The 17,253-nt window shown below is 33.8% G+C and overlaps 1 protein-coding gene across 9 annotated transcripts in view; it reads right to left on the reverse strand.

Annotated features, from left to right (window-relative positions):
• Window positions 1–17,253, reverse strand: part of LOC105476071 (vacuolar protein sorting 13 homolog B) — an 859,286-nt gene that overhangs the window by 680,155 nt on the left and 161,878 nt on the right. For all 9 annotated transcript variants that reach the window (XR_003016738.2, XM_011731700.3, XM_011731704.3 and 6 more), the window contains one exon: window positions 2,345–2,526. Coding sequence is in view for 8 of the 9 variants with exons in the window: in XM_011731700.3 (XP_011730002.2) it covers window positions 2,345–2,526 (182 nt within the window). In the remaining variant the exon portion in view is untranslated. The remainder of the gene's footprint in view (window positions 1–2,344; window positions 2,527–17,253) is intronic.

The raw sequence follows: 17,253 nt of genomic DNA on the forward strand, positions 1-17,253 counted from the left end.
AAATGGCCGACAGATGACAAATGGTGACAAATGAACAATGCAAATGGCCAACATCTAAATGGTTCATACAAATGACCAACAAGTTTATGAAAACATACTCAACATCATTGATGGAGAAATGTAAATTAAATTCACAATGAGATATAACCACATACCTGTTAGAATGGCCATTTTCAAAATGATGAAAGGTAAGTGTTAGCAAGGATGTGGAGAAAAAGAGAAGACCATTGGTGGGAATGAAAATTAGTACAACCTTCACGCCTGTAATCCCAGCACTCTGGGAGGTTGAGGCAGGCGGATCATGAGGTCAAGAGATAGAGACCATCCTGGCCAACACGGTGAAACCCCGTCTCTACTAAAAATACAAAAAATTAGCTGGGTGTGGTGGCGCACACCTGTAGTCCCAGCTACTCAGGAGGCTGAGGCAGGAGAATCACTTGTACCCGGGAGGTAGATGTTGCAGTGAGCCGAGATCGTGTCACCGCACTCCAGCCTGGCAACAGAGCAAGACTCCGTCTCAAAAAAACAAAAAAAAAAAAGAAAAGAAAAAAGAAAATTAGTACAACCATTATGGAAAATGGTATGGAAGTTCCTCAAAAATCTAAAAATATAACTAGCATATGATCCACCAATCCCACTTCTGGGTATATGTCCAAAGAAAATGAAATCATGTTAGAGAGATATCTGCACACCCGTGTTCACTGTACAACAGCCAAGATATGGAATCAGTATTAGTGTCCATCAAGGGATGAGTGGATAAAGAAAATATGGCATATATCCACAATAGATTACTATTCTGCCTTAAAAAAAGAAGGAAAATCTGTCGTTTAAGACAACACAGTTGAACCTGGAGGACATTATACTAAGTGAAATAAGCCAGGTACTGCAGGATCTCACTTAAATGTGGTATCTAAAAAAGTCAAACTCATAGAAGTAGAGAGTAGAATGGTGGTTAGAGTAGAATGGTGGTTACCAAATGTAGGCGGAATGGAGTGGGGGTTGGTATGTAATAGGAAGATGCTGTTCAAAGGGTACAAAGTTTCAGTTAGGAGCAGTAAGTTCAATTCAAAAAGAGGATACAAATATGTATGTCTGTGTGTGTGTTTATATACACAATAAAATTTGCATGCTACTTCCAGGGATTCAGAAAACTCTTAAGTCCTTTCATAAGCTCCAAGTGAAGAACCTCTAGCCTACTGCAACATTTATCTTGTTATTCTTTATATAATGCTAAAAGCCAGTACCAGAACTACTACAACTTGAGCATCCCTAATCTGAAAACCCCAAATCTGAAATGCTCCAAAATTCAAAACTCTTTGGGCACTGACATGATACAAGTAGAAAATTCCACACCTGACCTCATGTGATTAAGTCACACAAATTATTTAAAATATTGTATAAAATTGCCTTCAGAAGATGTGTATAAGATGTAAATGAAATGCAAATGAATTTCATATTTAGACTTGAGTCACAACTCCAGTATATCTCATTATGTAAGGGCAAATATTCCAAATCTGAAAAAAATCTGAAATTGGAATCACTCTGGTACCAAGCACTTTGGAAAAGGGATAATCAACCTGTATTTTACATTAGTTAATGGGTAGGCCAAATAAGAAAACTCTAATTTGTATGTCAGGTCTGAAATTAAAACCTTCAAAAGCATCATATAAGAACAAAAGTCGCTTTATTTTAACAGATAAATTTAAAATAATGTTACTTTAAGCATAATTACACTTAAATTATAACCTTTAAAAACTACTTTCATGTTACTGACAAATATTATTATTTTGAACTGAAACAACTTTAAAAAGCTTCTATAATTTTTTATTTACATGCAAACTGAATGATAAGAAGATATCTCTTATAGTGACATCAAAGCAGAAATTTGTATTTTTAGTAGTTAATTAACTCATTAAGGGTGTCAGATTAATGCTTTTCAAACACACACACGAAAAAATTTGTTTACCAAACTAACCAAGTATTACAAGTAAGAATTTATTTCATTTTACCAGTATAATAAAAAATACTGTACTTATAATTTGGTTATCATTTCAAACACATACATTGATACCCTCAAAAGTTATCCAAAGGGTAAATTATACAAGAAGCTGGTGAAAAATAATCTTTTGCAATTATGAAACACATGCAGAAATAGGTACAAGGAAATAAAACTGGATGGCTTAACTCATAATCTGGATTTTAAGCATAAACTATAAATATCTACATTCACAGAAACGTATTACAATTTAAGTTGACCATGCTAGACATATGATTTTCATAATAAAATATTAATTGCCTCTAACACAAATTTTCCATATACTTATCAAAAAGATTGTGCTCTTACCTATACTTAGGAAGACTTCATTTATCAAAGCTTCAATCACTGCAGAAGAGCTGACACTTCCAAGATGAGACCAACTTTGATATATTGCTTGCAAGAGAAGTGTCTGTGCTCTTGTAGCTTGAATTGTGAGATTTGGAAGTTCAAATATACCTTCAGTTATAGCAATCTGAGATCTTTTGGTCCTGCACAAGCAAACAGAAAGAATCACAATAGAATAAACAGTATTTACAGACAACAAAATAGTAAATGACTTAGGTTGCAAGGGAAGAAAGGGTATACATCCAAAGTATTTTAAAATGTGATTAAACAAAATAGATATGCAATTCTGCTAACTTTAAGTTTCACTATTTCAGGAACTCTGAATAATAAAATATAAAAATACAAACTAGAATGATATCCATACACACATATTCACCTACACATACACTGCTCAAGCAATTACTACATAATCAAGGCAATCATTCTAAGTAAAAATAAAAATAGTGCTTGTTAACACTTAGAAAGGATTTACTAGCAAATCTGCATTGTTCTAAATTTCTTTTATCTATTAACACGTTGAATCCTGCCATAACAACTCTATGAGGGAGGTACTATCATTATACTAGTTTTTCAAATGGGAAAACCAAGACACACACAGATATATTAAGGTATCAAATGTCATACTACTAAAAAAAGGAAAAATTAGAATTTAAATCCAGGCAACCTGATCCACAGCCCTCTATCCTAATCCTTTCTCTCAGAAGTATTTATGAAGTATTTACATTATATGCAGACTGTACTTGATAGTAACATGGAAAATCATTTTTAAAATTTCTGCCCTGGAATATCTAATTTGTTGATCCCTTATTCATTTGGTTTTGTCTATGAATAAAGTGAATTACGTAATTAAATTTTCTAAATAACAAAGCCTCAAAGTAAGGAAATATTTCAATATGTTTGTGAGCAACAAGTTTATACTGAAGGTTAATTAAGCGTGCAAGATAAAATAGAAGAACAATAAAACAAAAGATAGATACAAAAAAAATCAGGATGCTACTATAGTAGACTGTAACCTGCTCTTTCCTCAACCTCACAAACCCTCCATCATTTGTCATTTTCCCAACTGTAACCACACATGGAGAGTACAGAACATCTCTTGTATATCACCTAAAAAGCTTCTCACCCTATCTCGTATTCTGGCCACTGCTATGGAGACCAATTCAAGGCACAGTTTCATTTGCATTGCCTAAAGCCACCAGGCATAGCATGAGACACCAGCAAACTACTTTGCAATCATACATGCAGAAGACAAAAATGTAGGAACAAACGCCTCCCTCTCTTCTCCCACTACCTGACTAGTCTCTGAGGAGTTCCCAGGAAATCAAGGACCAGGAAAGATAAAACACTAAAATAGGCCCAGCGCGGGGGCTCACGCCTGTAATCCCAGCACTTTGGCAAGCCAAGGCGGGCGGATCACAAGGTCAGGAGCTTGAGACCAGCCTGACCAACATGGTAAAACCCGGTCTCTACTAAAAATACAAAAATTAGCTGGGCGTGGTGGCGCATGCTTGTAATCCCAGCTACTCAGGAGCCTGAGGCAGGAGAATTGCTTGAACTCAGGAGGCGGAGACTGCAGTAAGCCTAGATCGAGATCATGCCACTGCATTCCAGCCTGGGCGACAGAGAGAGACTCCGTCTCAAAAAATAAAAAATAAAAAAAAAAGAGAGAGAGAGAGACTAAAATAACTGAACAAAGCTTTAATGGGATGTGGGATGTGGGACACTATCAAGCAATTTGAAGAAAACTATAAACCCAAATATCCCAGAAGTTCAACAAACCCCAAGCAGAAGAGAATTAAAAACACAGCAAGGCACATTATTACCAAATTGTTGAAAACTAGTGTTAAGGAGAAAAACACATCACGTGTTTCTTTAATCAAATTGCTGAAAACTAGTGTTAAGGAGAAAAACACATCACGTGTTTCTTTAATCAAATTGCTGAAAACTAGTGTTAAGGAGAAAAACACATCACGTGTTTCTTTAATCAAATTGCTGAAAACTAGTGTTAAGGAGAAAAACACATCACATGTAAAGAAACAAAGCTAGAAAATGAAAGCAGACTCTTCATCAGAAATCATGCACAACAGAAGACAACAGAATAACATGACTGAAATGCAGAAAGAAAAAGGAAAAACGGTCAGCCTAGAATCCAAAATTCAGAAAAAAAATCTTTTAAAAATGTTAGCAAAAGAGCTTTTTTATGACTAAACACTGGGAAGAATTCCTCACCAGCATATCTGTACTACAAAAAAATGTTAAAGAAAATTCTTCAGGCTAAATGAATGTGATACCAGATGGAAACATTTGTGGCTCTACACAAAGAAATGTGAAGAGTGCTGGGAATGGTAAATATATGGGTGAATTTAAAAAAAAAAAAAAGAAGAAGAAGAAGAAGAAGGAGGAGGAGGAGGAGGAGGAGAAAGAAACATTCTCATCTTCTAACAAGATTAAGAATTAACTGTTTAAAGCAAAAATCATAACAACACAGTTCAGAGTTTATAACATATGTAAAAGTAGAATGCATAATGCCAATAGCCAAGGATAGGAAGAGGGAAATGGAGGTTCTTACACAATGTATGACACAGAATGACATTATTTGAAGATAGCTGTGATAAGTAAAAGATGTAAACTGTAAAACCAAGGACAACTAAAGCCATAAAACTAAAAGGTAAAACTAATAAAGGCAATAGTGGAGACAGAGTGGAATAAGAATGAAATAGAGAGGATGAAACGGAATCAATCTAAATAAAGTTGGGAAAAGAAAAAAAGAAAACAAACAATAGATGGGACAACTAGAAAACAAACAGCAAGATACTAGAACTAAACCCCAAAAGATGGTATTATGTTAAGTCTGAAACACTTAAGCATACCAGTTCAAGGAAGAGATGCTCAGATTATATTGAAAAAAAAAAAAAAAGACCAATTATATATCCACTTTAAATATAAAGTAGATAGGTTAAAAATAAAGGGGATAGGAGCATGAAGGAGTAAACGAACCAGCAAAAGAAACACCACATAATTCTAATCAAAAAAGAGTCATGCATTAATATTAGACAAAGTAAACTTTGGAACAAAGACTATTACCATGGATATAGAGAGAATTTTTTTTTTTTTTTTTTTTTTTTTTTTTTTTTGAGACAGAGTCTCGCTTAGTCGCCCAGGCTGGAGTGCAATGGCGCGATCTCGGCTCACTGCAAGCTCCGCCTCCCGGGTTCACGCCATTCTCCTGCCTCAGCCTCCCGAGTAGCTGGGACTACAGGCGCCCGCCGCCTCGCCCGGCTAATTTTTTGCATTTTTAGTAGAGACGGGGTTTCACCGTGTTAGCCAGGATGGTCTCGATCTCCTGACCTCGTGATCCGCCCGCCTCGGCCCCCCAAAGTGCTGGGATTACAGGCGTGAGCCACCGCGCCCGACCGAGAGATTTTTTCATAATGATAACATGGTTAAGTTTGTAGGCACTACAGATGTCCGAAATACATACATTTTTTAAAATACATAACTGAAAACAGGAATAGACAAATCGAAAACCTGAAGATTTCAATACTCCTCTCTCGGGAACTGATAAAACAAATAGAACGTAAGTAAAGAATTAAAAACAAAACCACTACTATGAATCAATTTGGCCAAACTGACATTTGTAGTCTGTGGGTGTCATACTGCATGTGAGATGGGTCTCTTGACGACAGCCTTCCACTGGGACTTGGTTTTTTATCTAGTTTGCCTCTCTGTGCCTTTTAATTGGAGAATTTAGCCTATTTACATTCAAGTTAGTATTAGTATGTGTAGATTTGACCCTGTCATCATTAAGTTACCTGTTTACTACGGAGACTTGTTTGTATGGTTGCTTTATAATGTCACTGTTCTGTGTACTTAAGTGTTATTTTATAGTGCCTGGTAATGGTCTTTCCTTTTCATATTTAGTGCTTTTTTTCAGGAGCTTTTCTAAGACAGGTCCGGGAGTCACAAATTCTCTCAGCATTTGCTTGTCTGAAAAGGATCTTCTTTCTCTTTCACTTACAAAGCTTAGTTTGACCAGATAAGAAATTCTTGGTTGGAATTTCTTCTCTTTAAGAATGTTGAATAGTGACCACCAATCTCTTCTGGCATGTGGGATTTCTCCTGAGAGATTCACTTTTGTTCTGATGTGCTTCCTTTTGAAGGTGATTTGACGTTTCTCTCTAGCTGCCTTTAACATATTTTCTTTCATTTCGACCTTGGAAAATCTGATGATTATGTGTCTTAGAGATGATCTTCTTGTGAAGTATATTACTTCACAGAGAGGTTCTCTGCGTTTCCTGAATTGGAATATTGGCTCTAGCTAGATTGGGGAAGTTCTCATGAATCATACACTGAAATATGTTTTCCATGTTGCATCCATTCTCCCCATCTCTTTCAGGGACACCAATGGATCATATATTTAGTCTCTTTACATAATCCTATATTGCTCAGAGGTTTTGTTCATAACTTTTTATTCTTTTTTTCTCTATTCGTGTCTGACTGTCTTATTTCAGAAAGTCAACATTCAAGCTCTCTTTCCTCTGAGTGGTCTATTCTGCTACTAATACTTGTGATTGCATTATGAAATTCTTGTAGTGTGTTTTTCAGCTTTATCAGGTAGTTCTTGTCTACACTAGCTATTTTGTCTGTCAATGGCTGTATTGTCTTACTGTGATTCTTAGCTTCCTAGGATTGGGTTTCAACATACTCCTGCATCTTGGTGATCTTTGTTTCTAACCATATTCTGAATTCTATTTCTGTCATTTCAGATGTCTTGAGGTCAGAAGTTCAAGACCAGACTGGGCAACATGGCAAAACCCCATCTCTATTTTTTTTTCCTTTTAATAAGTGAGGGGAAAAAATGAATAAGTGAGTTCACCAAGGTTGCAAGACACAAGGCAATTACACAAAAAACACTTTAGTAAATGTACACTTACAACGAACAACCCAAAACTGAAATTAAGAAAACATTCCATTAACAGTACTAAAAAAAATAAAATACTTAGGAATAAATTTAACAAAGAGGTGTAAAATTTGCACACTTAAAACTACAAAATATTGTTGCAGGAAATTTTAAAAGACTTTAAAAAATGGGAAGACATCCCATGTTTATGGATTGGAAAACTTAACAATTTTAAAATGGCAACACTCTCCAAATTGATCAACAGATTCCATTCAATCCCTATCAAAACCCTAGCTACCTATTTTGAAAAAATGAACAAGGTAACCCCAAAATTCATATGGAGTTGCAAGGGACCTCAAATAGCAAAAACAATCTTTAAAAAGAAGAACAAAGTTGGAAAACTCACACTTCCCAATTTCAAAACTTACTACAAAGGGACAGTAATTAAAACAGTATCATACTTGCATAAAGATAAAACATGTAGATGAATGCACTAAAATTGACAATGGAAATAAAACCATACATCTATGGTCAATTGATTTTTGATAAGGATGTCAAGAACAATCAATGGGAAAAGAACAGTATTTTCAGCAAATAGTTTTGGAACAACTGGATATGCTCATACAAAAGAATAAATTTGGACTAATACCTCAAGTCATACACAAAAATTCAAAATGGATGAAAGAGGTAAAATTACAACGGTCTTAGAAGTAGGCAGAGTTATAAATCTCCACAATCTTGAATTAGACAATAGTTGCTTATCTATAACAAGCAAAAGCCACAAAATAAAAAAGATAAATTGGACTTCATTAGAATTTTGAACTTTTGTGAATCAAGAGATACTATCAAGAAAATGAAAAGGCAAGTTACAGCATGGGAGAAATATTTGCAAATCATTTATCTGATAAGGGTCTAGTTTCCAGAATATAAAAAAAAAACTCTCATAATTCAACAAGAACAAGATACACAGCCCAATTTTTAAACTGAACGTAGGACGTGAAAAGACACTTGACAAAGAAGATATACAAATGGCCAATAAGCACAGGTAAAAATGTTCAACATTGTTAGACATCAGGGAAATGAAAATGAAAACCACTAGATACCACTTTGTACCCGTCAGAAGGGATGTAATTTTAAAAAATAAAAATAAACAGAAAATAACAAGTATGGCCTGAATAGGTAGAAATGGGAACATCACACACAGTGGTATAAGTTACTATGTAAAACACAATTTTGCAATTTGTAAAAAAGATGAACATTGAGTTACCATATGACCCAGCAATTATATTCATAGGTGTATACATACCCAAGAGGACTGAAAACATGTTAATACCAAAAAAATTGCACATGAATGTTCATTGCGGCAGTATTCTTAGCCAAAAAATGAGAATAACACAAATGTACCCCAACTGATGAATAAACAAAATGTATTTGATCCACAAAAGGAATATTATCCGGTCATAAAAAATGAAACACTGATACATGCTATAACATGGAAGAACCTTTAAAGCATTACATTAACTGAAAGAAATCAGACCAAAAAGTCACATATTATATCATTCTGCTAATATAAAATGTCCAGACTCATAGAGACAGAATTTCTTTTTTGAGGTTTTGAAAATGTTCTGGAATTAGATAGTGGTGATGACTGCACAAAACTGTGAATATAGTAAAAACCACTTAATTGTACACTTTAAAATGATGAAATTTATGTTGTAAATTTTAGCTCAGTGAAAACAAACTAGCTCCCTAAAGTATTAGAACTCTGTTCTTAGCAAAACTGATTCAAATACCATGCTTTCCCTCACTAAAAAATAAAATAAAAATAAAAAAGTCAAAACGACAAAAATAAAAGCCTAGGATCACCCCTCCCTCTGTCTGTCTCTGTCTCTGTCACTCTCTCTCTCTCTTTTTAAGACAGGGTCTCACTCTGTAGCCCTGGCTGGAATACAGTAGCATGATCATGTTTCACTGCAGCCTCCATCTCCCAGGCTTAAGCAATCCTCCCACCTCAGTCTCCTGAGTAGCTGAGACTATAGGTGCATACCAGCATGCCTGGCTAATTTTTATTTTTTTATAGAGACAGGATCTCACTACGTTGCCCAGGCTGGTCTCAAACTCCTGGGCTCAAGCAATCCTCCTGCCTCAGCCTCCCAAAGTGTTGGGATTACAGGCATGAGTCACTGCAGCCAGCCTACCCATCTCTCTTAATCAGTATGTAAGATCAATCAAATACACAGTTGCCCAATAAGAAAGCCACTATCTCATCCAACAACTTTCAAATCCTTAATAGCAACATGTGACACTACCTAAATGTGTCCCTCAATCTACAATCCTGATCATATTTGGCTATAAAAGCCAAAGGATTAGAAAGAATGAACCAGAAAATAAATATGCAGTAAATAAAAGATCCCTTAAACCAAACAGGTAAAGTAGTAGAGATCAAAAGAAATAGAAGGATAAACAAATATGACTCAATTCATAAACCTGAATGTTAATTATCCTTATGATTTCCTTTTGCTTTTCCAACATTTAGACCATTTTTAAAGACATTTTCTTTTCTTTCTCATTTTCCTTTGTATTCTATACGCATTTTAAAATAGTTAACTAGGTCTCTCCACTATGTTCTCAAATTTCTGTTCAAATTCCTGAAACACCCCTCACCCCTGCGCCAAAAACCCACATTTTATTAGTGATAAGTAGTGAAGAACACGAACATTTGGAATACCTCCTATAATACAAAAATGTACAATTAATCTATCTTCAGGCACTCTGTGGCAATTAGGAGGTCCTATCATGTAGCAAGAGCCATGTTCATATAACTACAGCAGTAAGTATTTATATGGCAAAATTATAGACGGGATTCATTTTTTTTACAAGCAGGTCTTTACTATTTCATAATAAATTCAGCTACCGTATATCATACTCTTTCAAGCCAGCTTATATCACCTAAAATTTTCCCAAATGGATAACATAGACTTGAATAAAAACTTAAACACATGCAAATTCAGAAAGATTAATATATTGTACATTGTAGTAATGCCCAAGGGTAAGGAAAAATTCTATCCTTCAGATTTATTTTAATATCAAACGAGAAGCTTACTTTGTACAAAAGTTAGAATTCAAAAATAAACACGCCAATTATACACACAGGGTATGTCTTTGTGGTTTATTTTTCAGCTGTAACCCACAACAAATAAAAATATATTCTATTTATACTTCTGTTAGATACTCCAGTAGTATTTAAACTGACATAAATAAATCTGAAATGACTTAGCAATAGATGGTATCCTACACAATTATCTGTTAATGTAACAATACCAATGAAGAGGGGTTTTTCTCTTTTGCTTTTGTCAATTTTGAAATATTTATAACCAGTTAACAAATGTAGAAAATAACAAATACTTTAATGTATCTATTACCAATTCATCAAGCCATAACATTATACCATATTCACCTCAAAAAATTTTTTAAAGATCAACAGCTTTTACAACTTTATTTAAACTATTTGTGGGACTCATTAAAATGTCAATAAAAAGTGTATTTTTCCATGTGATTTATACCACTACATATTTATTAAACTTTACTTAAAACAAAACAGTTCAATATAAATTCATACTAAAAATTTCTAACTTCTGGACTTACCTAATATTTTGAAATATCACTAAATTTCCATTTTAACAGTTAAGCTGTTGAATATAAAATAATTTCTTTAACACATGCCTATTCCTCATATCCAGAAGTCTTAGTCTGAACATATGTTCATTTTACAGAATAGGTTTAAAAACTATCAATTCAAACATTACTCTCTAGGGAAAAATAAATCCTAGTGTAACTAGTGGGATAAACAACTCATTAAAACTCAACTTGGACAAACTCCAGGATAAATTAAAGGAAATAGAAACAAGTAGGTCTTGATTGTATAGTAGCAAAGACTAATAATGAATATGGCCTAATTAACAAATACTTTGAAAGACTTTGCTTGTACCATTTGTTGACAAACTATAACAGAGAGCTGATGAAATTTCAGGACCAAACTGGCATTTCTATTTAAAAAAAAAATTCCTTCTTCTAAATGTTAAATAAAAATGATGGAAGTGTAGTTCTTACTACTTGATGCAAAGAAATTAAACAATCCATTCAAGTTCATAGGGATACCATTAAATTTTTGCCATATGTACACTTGAACAGCCATCCATTCTTTTAAAATCAACACACCTCATAGCAATTGAAAGAATATTCTCAGCAACAGCTGGATCTAAAGATTTATATAGAGTCCCAAAATGCAAAGTTTGAACCTACAAATTGGTTCCAAAAATGTATTTTTGTTATTACTCATATCCTGTACAGTAAAATAAGATTAGTTCACTTTTTCCAAAATAAAATTAGTACAATTCTTCACTAACTCAACTTAGAAATGAAAAGTTTAAAAAGCTAAGAAATGTATATTTCTTTACATAGTGACAACTTACACATCAATACTCAATGAAAAGAAAAAAAAGTTTTAAAAGTTTTAAAAAATTAAATAGATAAAATGAAAAGTTAATACTATTTACTCCCAACTCCACACCCTATAGGTAACAACTTTTTATGAGTTTATCATACATCCCTGCAGACCTCTGCATACTCATTTCATGCATTCAATTATACATTTATGATTTTAATGAGAATATATACATAGGTGTACGTCTACAGCCTACTTGATATGAGTAAACAATGTACCTTAGAGATCACTAAGATCTTTACATGAATACAAATGCTTCTACAGTTATCTTTTTTTTAATACTTTATGTTCTAGGGTACATGTGCACAACGTGCAGGTTTGTTACGTGTATACATGTGCCGTGTTGGTGTGCTGCACCCATTAACTCGTCATTTACATTAGCTATATCTCCTAATGCTATCCCTATCACCTCTCCCTACCCCACAACAGGCCCCGGTGTGTGATGTTCCCCTTCCTGTGTCCAAGTGTTCTCATTGTTCAATTCCCACCTATGAGTGAGAACATGCGGTATTTGGTTTTCTGTTCTTGCGATAGTTTGCTGAGAATGATGGTTTCTAGCTACAGTGGTCTTTTTAATGCATACATGATATCACACTGAATTTTCACATTCATCAGCAGTGTATCAGAGTATCTTTTTCAATATCCATTAGCTTTTGTAATTTTTTTTCTTTTTATTGAAACAGAGTCTTGCTCTGTCACTGAGGCTGGAGTGCAATGGCACAATCTCGGCTCACTGCAGCCTCCGCCTCCCAGGTTCAAGCGACTATTGTGCCTCAGTCTTTCGAGAAGCTGGGATTACAGGAGTGCGCCACTGCATCTGGCTAATTTTTGTATTTTTGGTAGAGACGGGGTTTTGCCATGTTGGTCAGGCTAGTCTCAAACTCCTGACCTGAAGTGATCTACCAGCCTCTGCCTCCCAAGGTGCTGGAATTACACCAAGGTGAGCCACCATGCCTGGCCAGCTTTTGTCATATATTTTTAATTACAATGATTTTAGCATTTGCAAATAAAATACAGATTATATCCTGTTTGTTGAGATATATAACATTTTTCAAACTTCTGGAATAAATAGTTTTATTTGAATTTAAATATTAGATGAAAAACAGGAAAATACAAGAAGTAAAAGCTGCCTACCACTAAAATAAAAATGTAATAAATGTCTTATTACTATACATAAAATCCAAAATCTTAAAATGAACTAAGCAAACAAAAATGAATTCTTATAAAACTACCATTCTTATAAAATTAAATTCTTATAAAACCCCATTCCAGTGGGGAATGGACATAATCAAAAAGACAGTCAATAACAAATGTCAGCAAGGTTGTGGACATCATACATTGTTAGAAGGAATGTAAAATGATATCATATTGCAAAACAGATTGGCAGTTTCTTAAAAAGTCAAACATATATTTACTATATAATCCAACAATCCCCCTGTAGGTATCCACCCAAGAGAAATGAAACCATTAAGTCCACACAAAGACTACATGTTCATGGCAGCACTATTTATAATAGCCTTAAAAGTGTAAGCAACACAAATGTCTATCAACTGGTGAATGGATAAATAAAAAGTGGTCTATCCAAACAACTGAATACTATTTAGCAATAAAAAGAAGTGAAGTACTAATACATGTTACAAGGCAGATGAACCCTGAAATAAAAGACCACATATTATAGATTCCAGGGACAAAACAAGTCTAGAGATGTTTCCTATTTCTAGAGATATAGAAAGTAGATCTACAGTTCCTTGAAGTTGGAGTAAGAATTAGGATTAACTGTAACAAAGAGGATCTAACTGGGGTGATATGATTTTGTTGATGAATGCTCAACTTGGTAAATTTATTAAAAATCATTGAATTGTATGCTTAAAAACAGATAATGTTATGGTATGTAAATTATACCTCAATATAGTCATTTTTAAAAAACGAATACTTATACTTTACTTAAGGATTACCTTTGTTACTTCAATACTACATTTATGAAAAAATATATTTATATATCAGTTACTAAGATTTTCCAACACTCTGAAACACTACGATTCAAAAGAAAAAATACCCAATTTAAGTCCACATTTATTACGCAAGTACTAAGTATTAGATACTATTTGATGCTACGCAATAATACAGTTAAAAAGCCACTCTGTGCTTATTGAGAACTTAATATCTAACATATCAAAAGATATCCATTGTTTATCCAAACATCTGCCATGCAGAGACCAAATGCAAACTACTAGGCTGCATATCTCCCCAATTCCATCTGAGCATTTCAATATGTAAGTTGAATTTTTTACATCTTAAGCTCCAGAGTAAAATTTCATACAAAGAAAGGATTCTTCCAAAAAAAAAAAAAAAAAACCCATTAACCTATATAAACTTCAATATATCATCAATAGAGCAGCAGCGGGGCATAATGTCTCAACCTAGTGTCTAAATTCAACAAAAGTACTGATGTTAAGTAAGAAGAAAATGGCAACAATATGAACAAAAAGGTGTAAATGTGACATATATCTTTGTATTAAAAACCATGAGTTCATTCTGATACCTCCAATTCAAATACAATACCAAGATGTATTATAGTCTTCCTCTTTTTTTTTTTTTTCCATGACAGCCTACCATTAAATATAGTCTTCCTCAGCCAGGTGCAGTGGCTTACGCCTGCAATCCCAGCACTTTGGGAGGCTGAGGCAGGCAGATCACCTGAGGTCAAGAGTTCAAGTCTGGCCAACATAATATGGTAACAAACATACCATATGTTTCTGTTGTGTCCAGTTCCTTTCACTCAGGAAACACAACTGTATATATCAGTAGTTCATTACTTTTTATTGATGAGTGGTATTTTGTTGTTTAAATACACCACAATTTATTTAATCTCCAGGGTTGTTTCAGTTTGGGGTTATTTTGAATAAAGCTGTTATGATCATTCTCAATGTGGTTTTAATCTGCAATTCCCTTATGTCTAGCTCTTGGGTTCTTTTTCATGTGTTTGGTGACCCTTCCTTTGTGAAATGTCTGTTCATGTCTTTTGCCCATTTTTTAATTGGTTGTCTTTTTTCTTATTAAACTGTAGGATATTTTCATATGTTCTGTATACAAGAATTTTTTCAGATGTTTTTGCATATTTTTACTCAGTCTGTTCCTCAGTTTATTTTCTTAACTGCTTTATAGAAGTTTATAAATTTATTAATAGATTATACTTATATTAATACATGTGATTAAAAACACACTTTTCCTTTTTCAGTATGTTAAATAAAATTTTATACAATCTTTGAGAGAAAGGGGACCCATCAATTTTATAAATGTGTGTTCACTGAAAAAAGTCAGAAAAAAATAAATATGCAATAGTAATAATCACAGCTAACATGCATAAAGAACTTGTTATGTGTCAGGCACTATTCAAAGCAGCTCATATTTGTTTAACTCATTTAAGCCTCAAAATAACTCAAAGATAAGAATTAAGAATTGCCCCTTTTACAAATGAGGAAACTCAGACACAAAGACTTTCTCAGCCACAAGGCTAGGAAGTGGAGGAGCCTATATTTAAATGCAAGGAATCCAGTTCTGAGGCCCATGCTTCTAACCACTATAATACATAAACCACATGTCACCTACCACCCACATAACACCATCACAAACAATTTAGCAATAGCCCAGCCTTTTTACCTGTGCAAGCATATTTTTTGCTCACATTAACAGACTAATTCTGCATCCTCTGTTCTGTGACCTGTTTTCACTCAATATTTATCATGAAAATCCTTCTATACCAATAAATATATTCTACAACACAATTTTAATGGCTATTCTACATATTACTAACTGGTATGAGTGTAATATAATTTATATAACCTGTTTTTCATTATTGGGTACTTAATTTTTCCATTTTATCATAACTAATTATTGTTCATTTGCTTAATTATGTCTAAGGACAAACTCCTAAAAATTGACATGCTGAGTAAAAGATATTCATGCTTACAGATTTTGATGGATATAGTCAAGCCGTACAGCAGAAAAGTTGTAAGGCTCTGTCAAATTAAATTTCCACCACTGGTGTCACAACCCTAACATTCTGAATATTATATTCATTTAACAGTATACAAAAAAAGATGGTTAATTCTACATTGTTTAAATCTTTATCTACTATTAAGGCTAAAAATTGTTCAGGTTATACCCACTTACGTTGCTTTTCTTTGTGAATAGACCACCTCTCCAATTTAATCTCTTATCTATCTCCCTTTACTAAGTTGCAGTCACACTTGACTTCTGTCTTTCAGATGAACCATATCTATTTCTATATCGAGACCTGCACCAGCTATTCCCAATACTTGCAACACAATTTCCCAAAATCTTTGTATGGCTGCCATTGACTGGTCATTTAGGTTGGAGTCAAAAGTCACATCTACTTAAGAGACCTTCCCTGACCGTTTTAGACAAATAAACTACCCAAAACACTCATTTTCTATTCCACTGGCCATAATTTTTCTTATTACTCACCATTATCTAAAACGCATGTATTTGTCTTAATGAAGTGTTGACTGGCTCTACCTCTTCAGAATATCAGCTCCATGAAACAGAGACAAGGTCTATTTTGTTTACCACTGCATTCCCAGCATGTAGAATGATGACTGGAATTATACCATGGATCCAATAAATATTTATAAATGAGTTGCAGCATGAGTTGTAAGTCTCTGGAGGGAATGGCCTATATACTATACTTGCGCGGTATGAGCCAAAAAGTGGTGCTAGTACTACGGAACATGGAGCAGATTAAATAATGGTTAACTGATGTGTGGAAGTAAACAAACAAAATACGAAAGAAGTAAGATACCTCTACATTATCTCATCTTCTAGACAAGTTAATTTAAAACAGACAATTCATCTACTTAAAATAAGAACGTGTAACTGCTCAGGAAAAAAAGGAGATGAAGTGTATTTATACAATATATTTTATGTATGTAATTAATAACTTTCAAATATTACCTTGAGAACTCTGAATAGGAAAAGTCACTAAAATTTTAGTTTAATTTAAGTAATTAATATCACAGATTTTCACTTTGGCCAAGAATATGTTTTGCATGTATAATGTGAGCTAATAAGAGACAGAACTTGATTGTCAAAAAAGTATACAATCTAAAACCTCATAAATCAGAAAACAAAAAAAAAAAAAAAAACTGAAATTGTTAAAGAAGCAACCAGATGTATACCAATAAATATTTACTCATGTCTACAACAGATGCAAGGTTTTCAAGATAAATGTGCCCCACAGAAAAAGAGATGGTTCTTACGGAGCTTAAAATAAAACAAGTGGGAAAGGCTATTAAATAATCACACAAAGCAGTGTAAAATCAATTCTATGAAAAGTACAATGAAAAACAAGAACGTTGTCTCCTATTTTAAAGCATATTTTACGGGGATGTGACCTAGTCAGGAAAAGTATCAATTGGACTAGCATCTGGAGTCAATTACAGTTAT

Source organism: Macaca nemestrina, chromosome 8 (assembly GCF_043159975.1).
Source record: "Macaca nemestrina isolate mMacNem1 chromosome 8, mMacNem.hap1, whole genome shotgun sequence".
Taxonomy (NCBI): domain Eukaryota; kingdom Metazoa; phylum Chordata; class Mammalia; order Primates; family Cercopithecidae; genus Macaca; species Macaca nemestrina.